Here is a 19,088-nt window from a genome sequence, read left to right on the forward strand (position 1 = left end):
CATTCCCCATTATTCTGATTTTCTTGTTACTTGGCCTGTATGGTGGGTGACATCTAATGATGTCTACCTGCTTGCACAGCAGAAATTTACTTACACAACTGGGTGTGCTGCTTCTATTCTTCTCCCACAACTCAGCTGAAATGTGCTCCGGAGGGTCTCCTAACCCTCCTGTGAAGGTTCAGGGGGCACATGGCAAGTTGCTGGGGAGAGAAGAAATACCGTCACATGCCTTACCTTGGACAAGTGAAAATGAAAGTAGACCTTTTAATGCTTGAGTTGTGACAATGAGACATATGTCTTATTCAGATAATACAGCGGATTACTTGGGTGAGCCCACCAGCTATCACCACAGAATGGAAAAGGAAAGTAGCTCAGGATGCCATTGAGAGTCTCAGCGCATCAAGGCTGGCCAAGAGCATCTGTAGCCAGTTCCGAACAAGACTATACATTTCTCACGATGCTTTTGCAGCTTCCTTGCGACAGGTCAGTTGAATTGTTGTTCATCGCAGTTCTCTTTAGATGGAACTTAACCATTTTTCAAATAATTGACAATTGCCTGCCTATCCTCTCTCTACTCCTTGCCACTAAAAAAAGAAGCCGCCGCCGCCACACAGGCGCTCTGCTGTTTCTTCTGACTTTTTAAGACAGGCAAAAATGGCTATAAAAAGCACTAGCAGTTCTTGTTCTATGGGAATGGAGGACCATTGGGTCATTATTGCAATTGCTTCTTCCAGGGGCATTTTAATGGTGATAGAGGTGGAAGTGACCACACAATAGGGTTCATTCTCCAACTCACAAAAGTGCCTGAGAATGTGCCTTTTTTGGCGGTGTCATGTTGAGCTTTAAAGAACTAAGTGAGCCAGCTATAGTAGTGGTCTCTGAAACCTATGGAGAAGTTGAGAGTGCTGCCTTTTCTCTGCCTTCCTAGGTACTATGAACCTCTGTTGATGGGAAACTGCACCTTTTTATATAGTTTTGCTAAACTAATGAGGCAACACAAGTGCTGTGGATAGCTCTGTTGGTAGAACATGAGACTTAATCTCAGGGTTGTGAGTTCAAGCCCCATGTTGGGCAATATATTCCAATAACGTGACTTGAAAATTTTAGGGCAGGATTCTCCTAATGAGCTCTTTACCTAACGGCTTCCACTAGTGCAATAAGGCTTTCCTCCCCAATCCTCCTGTGCATCTTTACACCCTCTGAAATTGGTTCTTCGGGGTTTGGGGAACCCACAGAACAATGCGTGGGAGGAGGAGAGGGGAAATTGTTTTGGTGGCGCTGTGGGTAAAACCTCAGTGCCTAGGACTTGCCGTTCGTATGGTCGGCGGTTCGAATCCCCACGGCGGGGTGAGCTCCCGTTGTTCGGTCCCAGCTCCTGCCCACCTAGCAGTTCGAAAGCACCCCTAAGTGCAAGTAGATAAATAGGTACCGCTTTATAGCGGGAAGGTAAACAGTGTTTCCGTGTGCTGTGCTGGTGCTGGCTCGCCAGCTGCAGCTTCGTCACGCTGGCCACGTGACCCGGAAGTGTCTTCGGACGGCACCGGCTCACGGCCTCTTGAGCGAGATGAGCACGCAACCCTAGAGTTGGACACAACTGGCCTGTACAGGCAGGGGTACCTTTACCTTTAGCAAGCTGAAATGCTTCGCAAAGGGAACATTTATCACAGCATTCCATCCATGTAGTTCATAGAGGGTTTTTTCACAAGGAAAAAAATGTTACATGCCTTTTTTCCAGAAGAGCAGCTTAGAAAGAGAATATGTCCTAACACATTCTCCATGGGCTATCATCACATGAATATGCAGGTGTTTGGGGCAAAAAGATTCCTGCACTGCAGGAGGGTTGGACTAGATGCCCCTTGTGGTCCCTTCCGGCTCTAGAATTCTATGATTCTATAATCCATGGAAATGAATATTCTACAAAACAAACATTTTAAACTGAGAACCTGTTTCATTCTTTAGCAAAGAGGAAACAGGGGAGCAGGTTTTGGAAATTCAGTTCTAGGTGTGACCAGCAGGACAGCAAAACCTTACTTAAATTTGGCCTTATGTTTTGTTAGCTAGAGGCTGGCCACTCGGGCAGGCTGGAGAAGACAGAAGATCTTTGGTTGAAGGTGCGAAAAGACCATGCCCCTCGGCTTGCCCGCCTCTCACTGGAAAGCAGGTCCTTACAGGATGTTTTGTTACATGGTGAGCAGTGCCTTGTCTGCACATCTCATTTTATTGATGAGAATTTTCCAGAATTTTCTTATGAAACAATGAGACTTGTTCTGTACTGTTCCAGACACACTGAGGGAATGAATCCTGGGGAATTCATGCTACTGGGGAGGGACATAGAAAACACATTGACAATAAAAATTATGGGAAACCAGTAAAAAATAATTGGCTAAAAATAAAATAAAAAGAGAAAACAAGTTGACAAGCAGGTGCTTATATTTCAGGTAAACCAAAGCTAGGCCGTGAGCTGGGCCGAGGGCAGTATGGAGTGGTGTACTTGTGCAATGCCTGGGGGGGCCACTTCCCTTGTGCCCTCAAATCTGTTGTTCCACCAGATGAGAAGCACTGGAATGACCTTGCACTTGAGTTTCACTATATGAGGTAGGTGGCATTAAACTCTTCCGTAATAAACATACATTAACCTGGCAGCTTAACTATATTTCGTAGCAGTGGTTTGATGGACTCCGATGACTGACACAAAATTCCTCTCACGTATGCACAAAGGGCTATTTGGAACCTTCTTAATTGAAACCATGACAATATAAAATAACGATGTTGAGTTCCTTGGTGAAATTTCTATTGATACTTGTCTTCATACTCTGAAATTAGGTTGCCTATGTCATCCTTCTGCAATATGGCACCCTCTAGATGATTGGCTACAACTCCCATCAGCCTCAACTAGCATAGTAAATGGCCTGGGATGGGGACGGTTGCAGTTCACCTAGGAAGTGCAGCAGTTGGGGAAAGCTGGTATTTGCTATATCTTGAAACTGCACATTTCTATTGCATATCTAGCTTGCACAGTTATTCTGTTAACATGAATAGTCATTTGGAAATAATGGTGTGTGCCTTGTATGTTTTTGTAGAACTGGGACTGGGGTGTGTGTGGGGACTGGGGTGTGTGTGGAGATGCCTTATCTCCTTAGAAGACATAAATCCATTATTCTTGACTCTTGTGCTGCATCTTTCTCCAGATCTTTACCAAAGCATGAGCGGTTGGTAGATCTTCATGGATCAGTGATAGATTATGGGTATGGTGGAGGTTCCAGCATTGCTGTTCTACTGATAATGGAACAATTGCACAGAGACCTCTATACAGGATTAAAGGTGAGGAATTAAAATAATTAAATGGAAAATGGACAGTGTAAATATTTGATCATCTCTGGCAGCTTTCATTTCTATGCACAAGTGTGCTTTTCATTATACTTGAATCAGTGGAGATAATAAAAAGTTGCAGAGTACAACACAAGTACTCCTCTTCAGGCCTCAAGCAAGCATGGAACACAAGCCTTGCAAGGCTCTAGGGTTCTTATGGGAGGGGAGGTTTTTGCAGGCTTTTTATTTCCTGACCCACCTGAAATATTCCCCAACTGTGTTCTATAGTGCTAAAGCACTTGGGTTAGCCCTATATGGCTATATTACAGGGTGGCGAAGACTTTAGAGTTATAAAAGGCAATGGCATATTTCCTTTTGCGTCTTGAAGCCTGTGCATTGCAGTGAGGAGGGGTTCACTCATGTACCCAAACTGCCACCATGGCTACTATAAGTTGTTAAAGTTTCAAGCAGGTCAATTTTCTCCTGTTATTCCCCGCTCCCCCAAACCATGACATCTTCACTATTCAATAGCTCTGGAAAGCTAGTAAGGATGCTCAGTCCTCTTTGGGCTGTGCTAGCTTTCCGCCCCGCCCGCCCCCCACCTCTTTTAACTTACAGGCTAATATACTTCTGCATTCTTGGAGGCTCTAGAGAATACAGAAGCTACTTCCTTGGGCAGTGAACTGCCTATCCATAGACAAGTTGATAAGTTTAGTGTTCTGATAATTTGGCTTTAAAATTTGGGCAGCTATGCTCCCTTCACATTGTTCCTGACTATTGGTAGATCAGATGGTCTCTTCTTCACCTCCCAACCTCAGCCCCTACTACATTTTTGGTTAGCAGAAGATAAAATCTAGGGTTAATGGTCTGATCACAAGCACAACTGTAAAGGCATTTTTTTATATTGTTATATTATATATTTCATTAGAGAGAGCGAGTGAGTGCACACAAGACCTGATCCTGGCTACCATTGTGCGACTAGAACTGTATGCTTCGGTAGAATGGATTAAGACAATAGCAGCAGAACTACTCTCTGACCCGCTTGTTTAAGGAAGAAACAATGTTAAAGGATCTGTTTTGTTGGAGTTGCTTCATCTTAGGCAAGAAGCACTGCCTAATAACCATAGATGTGAATCCCATTAAGGGATTGATAATAAGGTTTTTCCCCCACTTTCCCCCCAGGCTGAGTTGACATTGGAGATAAGATTGCAGATTGCCTTGGATGTAGTAGAAGGGATTCGATTTCTTCACAGCCAGGGGCTCGTTCACAGAGACATCAAACTTAAAAATGTATTGGTAAGGGACAGCTTTTTGCCTTGAGCGTCATTCTCTTTGCTAAAATGGAACAAGACGTCAGTACATAAATAATGGCTTTGTTAAAACCATTTATCTCTGCTTTATAACTTCTTAAAAATGTAAAAAGCCCTTTTTTCAAAAGGGGGGGGAAGGCACAAGTAAAAGTGATCGCTGCCATTGTGAAGCACAAAACCTGTACTTTGCTGTATATAGAACACCAAATGACAATTGTGCTGCCCAAAAAGACTCAAGTGCTGAACAAGAAACTCAAGAATATCTAGGTTTTCATATGACTGGACCAATTTCCTTATAAAGAAAAGACAACCATACCCAATCACAGCTAAACCCAGGGGAAAGATCAGAAACTGAGGCATATCTAAAGGGAGCTCAGCCAGAGTAAAATTGACTGGAGTAACAAAGAGCTATCTTTTCTGATCCTTTGAATGATCAGAAGGCTAATACACCCTTCATCTGTTCAGACTTTCATTTCCACAAGATGTGGTGATGGCAGTTAATTTAGAGGACTACTTTTACACTGTTACCATTTCATAAAGGATTAGGTGTATCTATGGCCGTTAGCTAGGAATCTCCAGGATAGCATCAGGTAACCCAAAATTATAAGAAAAAAACAAAATAAGGAATTGGTGATTATTTTTGTGCTCGGCTAGATAATGAACTTCAGCTTGGTTCAGCAAATACATTAATAATGTGCTAGCTGGGATTGTTTGTAGAAGACACTTGTACTACAGTGATGACATGTTGCTCTCTTTTGGATAAGTCTTGAGGCTTGGGTTTGAGTAGTTTGTATCCTTTACAGCTTGATAAAAACAGTAGAGCTAAAATCACAGACCTGGGATTCTGCAAACCTGAGGCGATGATGTCCGGCAGTATTGTTGGGACCCCTATCCATATGGCTCCTGAACTCTTCACAGGTAAAGTTATCATAGATCTCCCTATGGACTGTTAGCCATGAAGAATTTGAGGTCCATTCCCTTAAGATGACAAAACTACATGTGTACTGTTAGAGGGATGCTTCTGCCAGGAAGTTTGGCATATACATGCATGTATCCTCAGGGAGGGAAAGAGTATACTTTCAAGGAGATACGACACATTGAACTGTGTGGGTTATTACCAATGAAGAAACAGGTAGATGTTGGATCACAGATCAAAATATCCTTAGATCAATTAATTCTTATCTTTGAATCTCTCGTCCCAAATTAATGCTTTGATACTTCTGTCCTGTTACTTCTGTCCAGTGGACTTGTGTGGGAAGAGCATTTAAGTGTGCTTTTGTCCCAAGCAGTAGTAGCCTTGCTTGAAAATAAAGTTGCCTTAACTAAGCTCTAGGTTGTGTTGGAGTCCCCAGTGACCCAGTGTGCTGCTATTTCCTGACAACAATCTTATGCTTTCTAGTCTTCAACCAGTATCTCTTGCTCATCTGCCACAGGGAAATATGATAATTCTGTGGATGTATATGCATTTGGCATCTTGTTCTGGTACATCTGTTCGGGTCAAGTCAAGTTACCAGAGGCTTTTGAGAGATGTGCAAGTAAGGACCACCTTTGGAACAATGTACGAAGAGGTAGGCATAACACATAATGCAGTGTTGTCAAGGGATGGAGACTATATCTAAAGTTCCTAATCTAAATGACCGCTTGTCAAGCTCTGCTCTCGTGGTGGAGCTTTGGGGTCTCTTTCTTCCGACCACAGTCCTCTGTGCTGCCACACAAGCCAGGCCTTGAAACTCATGGCAGCTTCAGAAACCTCCTTCAGTGCTGTGCAACTGCTGTTCCTAAACAAGGCTGAAGAAGGAACAAAGAGCTCCAATGCAGTGTTTTTTATGTGAGTGAGCTGCTTTGTAGCAGACTTCCAACATTTGAAGCAATTTTGCATAGAGAAATTTGCTTTGACTAAATGCTTTTGGAGCAACTGTCCTAAGTGAATAAGCCATTTGACTAAATCTTTACACCCTCTGCATTTTCAGCAGAAGCTAGATAAGGTAGTACTGGAGTGCTCATGTCTTTGCATCTCCAGGTGCTGTTGTCTTTATATTCACAGCGGCTGAAAATTTGAAGCAGCTAAGGTGGGCTGAGAGAAATGGGAGAATGAGCAATTCCTTTAGTCTGTGGTTTCCAGGCTACTCTTGATAGCTTAGAACGCATAAAAATTCTGGCTGCAGTCTTATGCACACTTACCTGAGAGTAAGCTGCACTGAACTTGGTGGGCGCTATCCAACTACATAGATCTGCTCTAGTGCACAGATTTTTTCTTGCACAATGGAACTTCCCCTCCCTCAATCTTCTCCGGAGGGTTGGAGAGGAACCCAGAACAGAGTTATGGAGGCGAAGTTCCTTTGCACAGCCCAAAGTCCTTGCACTAGTGGATCTTTTCAGTTTAAAACTGCCCAGGAAGACTTGCTTCTGAGTAAACATGCCTAGAATTGCACTGCAAAGCATAGCGTGTGTGATTTAAGGAAGGCCCTGTAACATAAAGAGTACCTTTGTTTAGAACTAACTGTCCCAAGGGTTTATAAGTTGCTTTGAGGGCTATGACAGAAATATAGGCCAGATACGGATGACAACACTTAATTTCATCTGCTGTTCCAGAGGTTGACAGACAACCAGGATTTCAACTCTTGGTATTATGTTCGTATAGAAATGAGACATCTAAAGATCTTCAAACTAGATATAATCAGTACTTTCTTGGAACAAGGCAACAGCAATCTAATTCTTTCAAAAACATGCATACATGACTAATGCTTAAGTGGTTTTCTTTTTTTAAAAAAACAACCACCCAGCAATATCTTAAATCCCCTTAAAGTTTGAGAATTTGCAGATTTGCAGTGCTTAGAGTGTTGGGAATCTCTGTGAACATGCTTCATTCTTTGGACAATGGGCTCTATTAGTTGCTACCTAAATGAGTGGAGCCACACATAGTTCCTTTTGTCATTAAAATGTACCTTTTTAACTTCATGCCTATTTTCAAGCTTCCCCAAACAAGACCTCTCAAAATGAAATTCATACTTAATTTGAAAGCTTCCCAAGCTTCCGTGCCTTATGGATAATGGTAGTTGTGGAAATTACAGTGCGTAGTATCTCATGAAAAACAGGACTAGCACCTGTAGTACAACTAAGCAGTGCAATTCTATACATGTCTCCTCAGTAGGATTTACTCCCAAGTAAGTGTGCTTGGGGCTGCAGCCTTGACATGTTTTGAAGTGTTAATTTTTAGGTTTCAGAACCGTTACAACATATGAAAAATGGCTTATAAGTGGTCAACTCATGTGAACAGTATAATGCTAGCAACACTTTTGTGGTCACAACAGCAGTTTCCATGAGTAAGGGGCCATACTTTCCCAGTGCACCCTACTTTGTGTAAGTCAGTATTTATACATATTAATAATGTGTGTATTGACTCAGAGCCTTGTTCATAATTGGAAGCTTGAGTCTGGTTTCTTTCCAGATGGGCCAGGTAAGCCGCTTATGCTTGACCAGTGTAGTTAAAGCTGAAGTAGCAAAGATCAAATGAATTATTTCCCCTTTCAGTCAAATAACCATGTTCTCCTTTTTGTCCAGGAGTACGCCCTGAACGCCTTCGCATTTTTGATGAGGAATGCTGGCAGCTGATGGAAGCCTGTTGGGATGGAGACCCTTCTCAGCGCCCACTCCTGGGCATTGTCCAGCCCACGTTGCAGAACATAATGGACAGGCTTTGCGGGTCAAACTCAGCACCGTTGAATAAAGGATTAGATGACTCTACTTGAAAAACAAGCCATGGAGGAACTGTTCTGTTATGTGAGAATGCCGGCCCCCACTTTGGCGTGGGCAGCTCAAGAGGGTAGCTTTTCTGAAGAGAGACTGGCCAGAAATTGGGCGCTTGGGTGAGACGATACCGAAATTCCACCTCATATAGCAGCCAGGGACATTTCATCCCCAATACACTACTAATGCAAGTTGCTAGTGCTTCCCTCTTCCCTTAAAAAGCAAGAAAGATGGGAAATTCAGGCCTTGCTGTCTGGAAAGGATTTTGCTTATCCCCTTCAGATTCCAGTAAAAGGAAAAAAGCACTGTGTTTCATAACTGGGGCAGCCAGCACATCTGCATCCCTAGCTACAGTCTGCTGTGTGTCTGCAATGGCTCCCTTGAAGGTCACACACATGAATGTGGATTATTGGAAGACATAAAGTAGTATCTCTTTCATAGGATGGGTTTTCCAGCTATTCTGAGGGGTGTAAGCTAATATTAACTTCATAGTACTTGGTATGTTTACATGGAAGGATCAAAGGATCCATTCTCTTGAGGGGAAGGCCACACTGTAATAGAAATGCCCTTTAAAAAAAGTATAAGCTACCTGTGCTTTATCTTGTGAACCAAGCTCTTTTTGGTAAATGCTTAGTAGCAATTTTTGCAACATCTGATTAAAGATGGCCTTTTTATTTTTATTTTTACAATCTTAAAGCAAGATGGGTACTCCACCAAAAAAGACTCTGCACATACAGAAATTGAAACATAAATTGCTTGCAACTAACTACTGCCTGTACCCAGTGGACAACTAGCAGGCCATGTTTTTAACTACAGCAGCTTTCTTGTTTTGAACCCAAGTATAAAGGCAGTGACTGTTTTAAACTAATTATTGACAGGCATTTTAAAATATTTCTTCAGCTACTTTTTTTAAGCCATTCCCTTGGAAAATACCTAAGAGAGACCTGACATCATTCCATAGATGTGCATGATTGCTATTTCTGACCATTTCCTTCTTTAGGGTTTGTTGTTTGGCTGTGTTAGACTATGTTAATTTAGGAATCCATTGCAGGGAGCACATGGGGAGGACAGTCCAGAGTCCTGCAAAATGAAGGGCTCTTTCTCATGTACTTGACGCACCCCTGAGAGAAAGATTTGTTTGCATTTGTTTGTGCAAGACTTAGTTTCTTAGTACAACAATGTTTTGAGGAAAGGTGTGGGATAAGCTGGAGAATGCAACTGGCGTAAGGTCAAAGTTTTTCTCCCGTGTGTTTGGAGAATGAAGGGTGAAACCTTATTCTCCTTCTTCCACACAATGAGGCATGCACTGGTTTCATCGTCATAGGATAACTGAGTGTGCGTTATACAAAGCCAATCAAACTTGCAACATACAGTCCATTGCTTCTGTTGCACAAAGCAGAATTACAGCCTCTTGCCTGTTTGCATAAACTACTAGAGACAAAAGTGACCTTGCAATGTTACTGGCCCAGCCTAGATGAACCCTTCCTGTGTGCAATAAAATTGAAACTGTGCTTTTAAAATGATTGCTTCTTACTTAATGGGCATTCATTGCTATGTGGTGATCTAAACAGTATTCGCACTTCTGCCTACAAATTGTAGCATCTGGCAACTTGAACGGGCAGCGACGGTTGCCAACCATGTTCACAAAAAAGCACATATATTCTCAAATAGATATTAGAAATGTCACTTATGTGCTAGCTAGGCCACTGTTCCACTCATTTGACAGTATTACTCATTTCATACCCATTTACTCTGTACAGTGGATAGTGACCTTGTTTAGAGAGAGGAGGGTCTAGGTCAGTATTTTTGGAAGTATATAGTTTATGTAAAATTAAAATGAATAAAACTATTTGAAAATGGCTTGTATAGCTTTTCCCAAACAGCCACTTCCTTATTCTATAATACCCTGTGCCTTTTTGAAAACTTGAGTTAAAGTATTGTATCAAATTCCACTAGGACTGTCTTCCCCATGGACACCTCTGGCTCAGTATACCTTTCCCAATGTACAACCATGCATGTGCTCCTTTGTTAGGCATAAATTTTATTTATTCTGAGCAGCTCTGAATCAGATTTCACAGGCCCCCTGACATGCCTCACAAGAGGGAAGAGATGGGTTTTGTGCCGTCTAAAGATCTTCTAGTTAAAGCACATTTGACTTCGATTAAAAAAATACACCCTTGTTCATATTTGACAATGCTGTAAGCTTTCTCTACGTTACTACCACCCTTGAGGCCTAAGAAGCATGTATTTTGAACACACTAAACTTTTTCATAGCTGTTTCAATAGAGGCAACAGATGCCACGACCAGGTATTATGGCAGGGGTAATAGTGGCTATCTGTGTATTCAGGCCAGCTGTGAGTGCAGAGCATCTATCACTGCGATCCCACTCCAGTTACTTGACAAAAAGCATTAAACTGAAGATCTGTTAGAAGCAACTCCTGGTTGTTGTTGTTGTTTTAAAAATAAAGTTATTGTTGTGCTCACATACAACTATCTTATGCACTGCAAAATACCTCTTCTCTCCCCACCTGCCTCTTACCCACTTTGTTCTGTACCCAAAAGGAAACTTTGTTTACTAAACTGTATTATGCAACGTTTACAGGTTGCCACTGACTGGATGGCTAAAGCAGGTGCTCCAAAAGAGAGGTTTCTTTAGAGTTGGAAACATGATAAATCAAACTAGTTTACAAAAACAAGTATACTTACAGAAAGCAGAGCTGGAGGAATCCATAGTGGTGCTAGTAGCTCATAGTTCAAAGAGGGAGCTATTCAAAGCTGACCAATTGCGAGGCCACTTATTTCTGCTTTGGATATTGTGGCCAATTTAGGCTCTGGATACAAACACTACATAGGATTCACATAAGTGAAAGCAAGGCTTGAATGCAATGTCACATTGCCATGTTGCGATGCTGGAGTGTTGCCCTCAGCTTGCTAGTGCACTGCTGCTGTCTTATCACATTGCTGTCTAGTGCAGTGGATTATGGGAGCTTTTGTTTGGCAACTGACCATTTTTGTGTGTGTTTCCTCCATCTGTAGTACTTCTAGCGACTTGATTATACAATGCAAGCCCTTCTAGCTTGTTGAATTCAAGTGCAAGCTATTCTATTTATCTTTTTTTAGCACTTTTGTGTTCATCCTTCTCTCAGCCCCTTCCCTCCTGGATAGTATTTGGAGGCTCAGAAACTGCTTGAATGTAGGCTCTTGTAGGGTGACTGTCATTAATGGAAGGACCATCAGTACGGGATCCCAATCTAATGTGGTTCTCTGTTGAGCTTTCACTTTTAGAGATGTACATAATGCCTTCTCTGTATCTACTGGTCTCCTCGCCAGTTGTCCTCACTTTGTTATTTTTTAAAATTTAATACTATGATTTTTCCCCCTCCAGGGAGAGAATAAGAGCACAGCAGCATTTAAAACTCCCTCAGGGGCTTAAATAGCACTGTATTTCTTGAACTTCTAATGCTTCCCTTTGTTTTGGTTCTATTAAACTGATGGTCAACTGTTACAACTTGGCTATTGGGGGGAGGTAGAAACCTGAGTTAAGAGTTGTACAGTTCCAATGTAATGCCTATAGATTTTTTGTACTATTATTTTTTAAAAAACTTATGTATATTAGTGTTAAAGGCAAAGGTAACAAACTTACCAACTGTATAGGAAAAGTGCAATAACATGGAAAATGACATGATTGAGAAAAATATTTCCCTTGTATTCTGTAATACTAATTTACTCTCCACTGCAGCCCTTTCCCCCATTACGTGTATTTTAAGAGACGTGACTGTGGGTCAAGACTTCATTTAGTGCTATAATGAAAGTCTGTTTTAATAGAGAGTAGAATGCACAGAAGTGCTGTGCTATATAATAAAGGTTGCATTAACATTTTTTGCTGCTGCTTGTGTGGTTTTACTTTTCCAATAATTGTTCCAGAGACTTTGCTGAGTTTCGAATCTGTCACACCACCACCTGGGGAGGGAGGGGTAGCAATAATACCTGCTAATAAACTGATCAAGTGGCTATTGAGCCACAAGGGCGTGGGCTTGTGTTGATGAAGCTACAGCAGTACATGCTCTTTGGCAATGGGGATGGATGGATGTCCTTGTGGGTACTGAACTGCATTACAAAATTCATCACTTATTTGGGGATGTGCCAGTACTGCCCCTAGGATAGTATAAAGGTAAAGGTAAAGGTACCCCTGCCCGTACGGGCCAGTCTTGACAGACTCTGGGGTTGTGCGCCCATCTCACTTAAGAGGCCAGGGGCCAGCGCTGTCCGGAGACACTTCCGGGTCACGTGGCCAGCGTGACAAAGCTGCATCTGGCGATCCAGAGCCACACACGGAAACGCCGTTTACCTTCCCGCTGGTAAGCGGTCCCTATTTATCTACTTGCACCCGGAGGTGCTTTCGAACTGCTAGGTTGGCAGGCGCTGGGACCGAGCAGTGGGAGCGCACCCCGCCGCAGGGATTCGAACCGCCGACCTTTCGATCGGCAAGTCCTAGGCGCTGAGGCTTTAACCCACAGCGCCACCTGCGTCCCACAGGTAGGATAGTATACACAGTAATAATCCCAATTCCTGTTGTAATAGTTTCCACCTAATCTTTCTCTTCACTATACTATATTTCAGCCTTGCTTGATAAAATGCAATCTGTTTTTGCTGCAGTCAACATGATTACTACTCTGGAGATGGCACGTTGGCAATCATTGATGTCAAAATCCTGTGGCACCTTAAAGCTGGCAAATTTTATTCTGGCATAATAAATTTCAATGGATTAAGAGCTCATTTAATCAGATAATCTTATTATGATGGAATGAAATGGGTTAGTCTTTGTAATTTTGATAGGCTGTTTTGGGTCTGCTCACAAGGTCCATTCAAAGCCATTTGTCCCATAGTCATTGCCTCTTATATTCTACCATAGGCATCTTCAAGGTGGCCTAGGATTTTAGAGGATTAGTTTGGAAGAGATTTCTATTTTACTACTGCATTAAGTAATGTCTGGCATTAGAAAAATATAAGGCTGCCACAATTTCTTACTATAGTATATAAAAAACTGCCTGCTTGTAATTCTGGATATTCAAAAAAGCAAAAAAGCAAAGAGCTTTTAAAGCAAAAGAGCAAATAAAAAGGCAAAGAGCAAATAAAATTGATAGAAGTTATACACAGAACTGTAATACGGGAACAAAAATGCTCCTGTCATGTTCACCTCTATTGTAAAGGTTCCCCAAACATCTCTTCTAAACAAATAAAACTTAATAAGCCGTGTACTGACATATCCTAATCCAGAGTTGCCTTGCTCTTCAGCAGCTCTTGACAAAGTGCCAGTTTTACAAATTTAATCAATCTCTTTGTAAATGCAACAGCTCTTGAAATTAGATGGGGGAAAAGGCACTTCCTCTTGGCTGCTCTAGGCAGCCATGTTCCTTAACATGAATTCCTTTAACTGTTTCTAAAGGTTTAACATCCTGGATTTAGATGGCAAATGAGACTTGATAGATGACTCCTCCCAATTACTTTTGCTGCCAGAGGGTACAACTTGGGGCACTTGGGATGTGTAAGAAGACAGAAGAACTTAAAACATTTGAGGCTAAATTAACCTTGCCTGCTCTGTTTTCTTTCCCACCCTCCCACCCACAGTTTTCAAGGTTATTTTTTCTCTGTCAGGCTGCAGCAATAGGAGTACCCATGGGAAGGAGGGTATCCTGTGTACTATGCTCCCCTTCTGCCTTTGACATCCAGGTCTGCTGCTATTCCATCTAATTTATCCCTAAGGAATAATTAAAAACTACAGCAGCAGGGCAGGTGTGCTAAAAAACAATGTGCTGGTTAGAGTTAGTCTAATGCATACAGTAAAGGCTAATAGCTAATCATGGAGGCCAGACACATCTGTCCATGAAAGCCTGTGCTATAATAAAATACAATTAAGTGGGTACAAGATCTTTTGTCAGTGTGTGGTTGCTGGGTTAGAATTTATCGAAGATGTGATTGCATTCTAGGCTTGAATAAGAACAGTTCCCCCTTCCATTACACATCACTCCTTACTGTAGGGATCTGGGTGGTGCTGTGGTCTAAACCACTGAGCATCTTGGGCTTGCCAATTGGAAGGTCAGCAGTTCGAATCTGCACCATGGGGTGAGCTCCTGTTGCTCTGTCTCTGCTCCTGCCAACCTAGCAGTTCAAAAGCACACCAGTGCAAGTAGATAAATAGGTACTGCTGCGGTGGGAAGGTGAACACCATTTCTGTGCACTCTGGTTTCCGTCACGGTGTTCCGTTGCGCCAGAAGCGTTTGTCATGCTGGTCACACGACCTGGAAAACTGGACAAACACCAGCTCCCTCGGCCTGAAAGCAAGATGAGCGCTGCACCCCATAGTTGCCTTTGGCTGGACATCCAGGAGTCCTATACCTTACCTATTCCTTACTGTCACTACTGTGAATGATCCTTAGGGCTAAACTTAGGGCTAAATTGTTCATGCTTAAACTGGATATTTTCCGTCTGAAGAAAAAGCCAGAGCACCATAATCTAAAAAGAGCTCCTGATTTGAATGGTGGTCCTACACCAGTTTCCTCCTGGAAATCCCCACCCACAGCTGCTATTTCCTTCCAGGAAATTGCATTCTCAGAGAGTTATTTATTTAAAGCATTTCTTTACCTGTTCATTTCAGTTGCAATTCCAGAGCAAGTTACAGTTCATCCACATACCTGATACAATCACTGCAAAAGAAGGCAGGTAAGTTTGCAGCCAGTCAATGCTAAAAAAAACATTTTGGCACTAAACTGTAACAAGAAGCTTGGGTGAATAACCAGGTCTTCAGCTGACAACCAAATTAGTAGTTGTTTTTTTTTTTTAAAAAGGTGCAAGCCATATTTTAGAGGGAAGGAAATTCCAAAGCTAAGGTGCCATCACAAGGAAGGCTTTCCCACACATTGCCACATAGCAGGGCTTAGCTAAATCAATGGGTAGGAGGGATTTTCACAAGGAAGCTGGCGCAGAGCCCCCATCTACATTGGGAGCATGTTCTGGACTGGGGCCCTGTGATTGCCCCCCCCCCCCGGAAAATGGTGATGAATTTAAGTATGCTTTTTCAAAAGTACAAATTGCATAACATGTAGTTTGGCCCTTAACTAAATTGCTATAGGTTGTACTTTATGCATTTCATGACCATTTGATCCCCCCCTTTTTTTTTACTCACCAACACCCATTCAGATGTATGTACATAATATGCCAACTAATGTTACAGTTTCATGGATTTGATAATATGTATGGGGAGGTGCTGTAGCTCAGTGGGAGAGCACATGGTTTGTATGAAAAAGGCCCCACGTTCAATCTTTAGTATCTCCATGTAGAGCTAAGAAAGACACTCATTTGAAATCCGAGACGGCTGCTACCAGTCAGAGTAGACAATACTGGGCTAGATGGACCAGTAACCAAGCTCCATAAAAGCAGTTTCCTATGTGCTAGTCCACGAAACCTTTACACAACAGTTTGTCTTTAAGGTGCTCAAGAAACTTGTTTTTAACTAGAACAACCTAACCAGGACTACACCTATTTGGAAACCTAAAATCTGCCTGGGCTTTTTCATATTTGCAAATCTAAAAAGCCACATGAGTATAGACAAGCTTTTCAGCTGATCTCATGGAATATTGTGAACATTTCCCAGCATTTTCCTAGGGCAAGGTACACCAACTTGTCAACAAGTGAGTCAGCATTAGCGCAGGAAAATGAAACTGGATTTGTGCCTGTCAGAAATACAGAGGTGCTCTGTTATAGTTCTTCAAAGTCTTTAGTCCCAATCATATAACCAGCAAATGTTTTATAGAAATCCCAATTGCTGATGAATTTAATGACAAAGCAAGAACCCCACACAAAACAGAAACAGCCTCTATCACAGCACCTGTTGCAATCTACAAAACTGAATTAGGCTGCCCTCTTGCATATATTTTTTCCAGCATCAAGCTAGGATTACAGGTACTCAAGAAGTATTGCCTCCTGCAAGTAAATACATTGCAGCAAACCTGATTTCGCTGGCAAGATGTTCCAGCTAATCTTGGCTCCTTGGCAAATAAACCTGTACAATATAGGAGTTTCCAAACACTCAGAGCAAAAAAGAGGGTAGTTATTTTCATTCAAAGCATGTTCGAAAAGTTGCTGAAGAGACTCTTCTTCCACCCCTCCCAAATTTTGGCTGAGAATTTGGGTAGTGGCCCTGGACTTTGAGATAAGACTAAAATGGAGGACCAGGAAACTTCCAAAGAATACTAGAGAAATGGCAGACATTTTCAGCTCCAGGGCCACACTCCCTTTTGGACAATGACAGGGGTCACTTACCAAGGGGTGGGTGTAGCCAAAGTGGGTGTGGCCAAACAAATACCACTCCATCCAGGCAAGCAAAAGGTTCAAGGACACATTCCTCGAACCTTTTGCAACACAAGATGGCAGTGCAGAGCAGAACCAGTGAGAAATGTGGCCTTGGCAGAATCCTGAGCACTGGACAGAATGATGTGGAGGCTCACTTCTGATCCCTGGGCCTGAGGTCTGCTCACCTCCCACTTCCTCACCCCACTGTCAATAGAAGAAGCAGGATGTTTGTTGTTGAGAAGCAAGAAACAAGGCATTTTGCCTCTCGTTCTTCTCAAGTCACGTAGAATGCAGAAAGTGAACTGCAGCTTTCTTAGCATTTCCCTAACTTCTAGAAGGCAGCTTATCCCACACTTTGGGAAGAAACACAGAAAAAGTAGCACTCGTACAGTGGTACTTTAGGCTACAAAGTACCTAAACGGCCTCGGTCCAGTATACCTGAAGGAGCGTCTCCACCCCCATCATTCTGCCCGGACGCTGAGGTCCAGTGCCGAGGGCCTTCTGGCGGTTCCCTCATTGCGAGAAGCAAAGTTACAGGGAACCAGGCAGAGGGCCTTCTCGGTAGTGGCGCCCACCCTGTGGAAGGCCCTTCCAGCAGATGTCAAAGCGATAAACAACTACCTGACATTCAGAAGACATCTTAAGGCAGCCCTGTTCAGGGAAGTTTTTAACATTTGATATTTTACTGTATTTTTGGTTTTTATGGAAGCCGCCCAGAGTGGCTGGGGAGGCTCAGCCAGATGGGCGGGGTATAAATAATAAATTATTATTATTATTATTATTACAAACACTTTGGGTTACAAACACTTTGGGTTACAGACTCTGCTAACCTGGAAGTAGTACCTTGGGTTAAGAACTTTGCCCCAGGATGAGAACAGAAATTGTGCACTGGCGGCATGGCGGCAGGGGAAGGCCCCATTAGCGAAAGTGGTACCTCAGGTTAAGAACGGTTTCAGGTTAAGAAAAAGACTTCCGGAACAAATTAAGTTCGTAACCAGAGGTACCACTGTATTTGTTTTCTGTTTAATATATTACTGTAACTCACAGAGGGATAAAAATGTATTGGAAGGTAAATACTCACAGCCTTACCATGACTTTTGATTTTTGGGAGAAAGAACCACCAAGACCAAAAAGAACCTGAAAAAAGATGTATGCCAGTTTACAGAAAAAGATGTCTTATGTTGTGATACTCCTACCATTTTACAAATGATAACTGAGACACTTACACTTTATTTGTATACCACTTTCCATATAAACATAACTTCAAAAAGTGCACCGTCCATAAAATTGAAATACTTATGTACTGTATCACTCATATCCCTCCCAAGAAGGAGCACTGTTATCACCACCACCCACTTAAGGAAAGCTAAAGATGCTTTCTGCTTGCTGCATCGTGGTGTGTTCATTTACTCTGCAACCGCCTGTCTTGTTTTTTTTTTTTTTATAATAATTTTTATTAAGGTTTTCCAAATTAAAGCAAATCAAAACAAATTAAATCCAATCTATTGCCAATAACTAGGACTTCCCCTCCCTACCCCCTCTTGTGTTCCAAATCTTCCAAATAAGCAATTAAATTCAACAAATTCTTATCCCCAAGTTACACTCTTCATCAATAACCCAATTTATCCAAATTCTCATCCCCTAAGATCGATCTATACCCTTCCACGAGTTTCCCCCTTTCAAACATAGTACAGATGGAAATAAGATAAATATGAATAATAATTTTACAGCCTTTGGATTCCAATTTTCCCTCCCCTCTTTCCCCTTTGCGTTTCACCTATCCCTCCACTTCTAATATCTTCCTGGAGTTCCCACATTACACTATGTCCCTCCGGTTCTTTGCCAGTCTTTAATTACGGATGTCCAATCGTAGAAGGAGTCTATCAAATAAGGGCCCATTTCTTCTATCCAGGTTTTTATATCCAGGAGTAAAAACTCCAATTTTGTATCCATAAGCTTGTCAAACCTGAATATCCCAAATGTTCCCCCAGTTCTGTCCAGTTCTTGTTATTTCCTTGTTCTTATCAATCATTCTCCTCCTTTTTATTTCTCTGTTCTCCCACAGAAATGTTCTTTTTCCAAAAGTTTCTAGTGTCTCTGCAGAGGTTTGTTATTCATGGAGCAAAGCATTGCATCATGTTCCTTTCATTTTCCAGCAAATAGTTCCATTGTTTCCTGTAGTGTGTAGACCTCTGTAGACAAAATATTGTTCCATTCCTGCAGTTTCCCAGGAGATTGAAAGTTCCATTCAGCTGTTCAGATTTCCTGTGAAAAACACATGCAATGTCCCTCGGTTCCTCTAGGTGGATTGCAGTAACAAAGTTCCCTTCCAGAATCACATCCACCAGACCAAGTAGCTTGTTGACCGATAT

The 19,088-nt window shown here is 42.1% G+C and overlaps 1 protein-coding gene and 1 long non-coding RNA gene across 2 annotated transcripts in view; one reads left to right on the top strand and one right to left on the bottom strand.

The window, feature by feature from the left end:
* DSTYK (dual serine/threonine and tyrosine protein kinase) overlaps positions 1-12,246 on the top strand; it is a 38,014-nt gene extending 25,768 nt beyond the window's left edge. The window contains exons 6-13 of the mRNA XM_083745473.1: positions 307-483; positions 2,058-2,187; positions 2,439-2,595; positions 3,189-3,321; positions 4,492-4,605; positions 5,423-5,537; positions 6,053-6,187; positions 8,181-12,246. Of these exons, the coding sequence (XP_083601599.1) occupies positions 307-483; positions 2,058-2,187; positions 2,439-2,595; positions 3,189-3,321; positions 4,492-4,605; positions 5,423-5,537; positions 6,053-6,187; positions 8,181-8,368 (1,149 nt within the window). The 3' untranslated portion in view covers positions 8,369-12,246. The remainder of the gene's footprint in view (positions 1-306; positions 484-2,057; positions 2,188-2,438; positions 2,596-3,188; positions 3,322-4,491; positions 4,606-5,422; positions 5,538-6,052; positions 6,188-8,180) is intronic.
* LOC310847661 overlaps positions 1-18,139 on the bottom strand; it is a 42,832-nt gene extending 24,693 nt beyond the window's left edge. Inside the window, exons 1-2 of the long non-coding RNA XR_014565950.1 lie at positions 17,806-18,139; positions 15,010-15,071 (exon numbers count right to left, since the gene is read on the bottom strand). This is a non-coding gene — a long non-coding RNA (uncharacterized lncRNA). The remainder of the gene's footprint in view (positions 1-15,009; positions 15,072-17,805) is intronic.
* Positions 18,140-19,088: the final 949 nt, after the last annotated feature.

The sequence above is a fragment of the Podarcis gaigeae genome (genome assembly GCF_964106915.1).
Source record: "Podarcis gaigeae genome assembly, chromosome: 6".
Lineage (NCBI taxonomy): Eukaryota > Metazoa > Chordata > Lepidosauria > Squamata > Lacertidae > Podarcis > Podarcis gaigeae.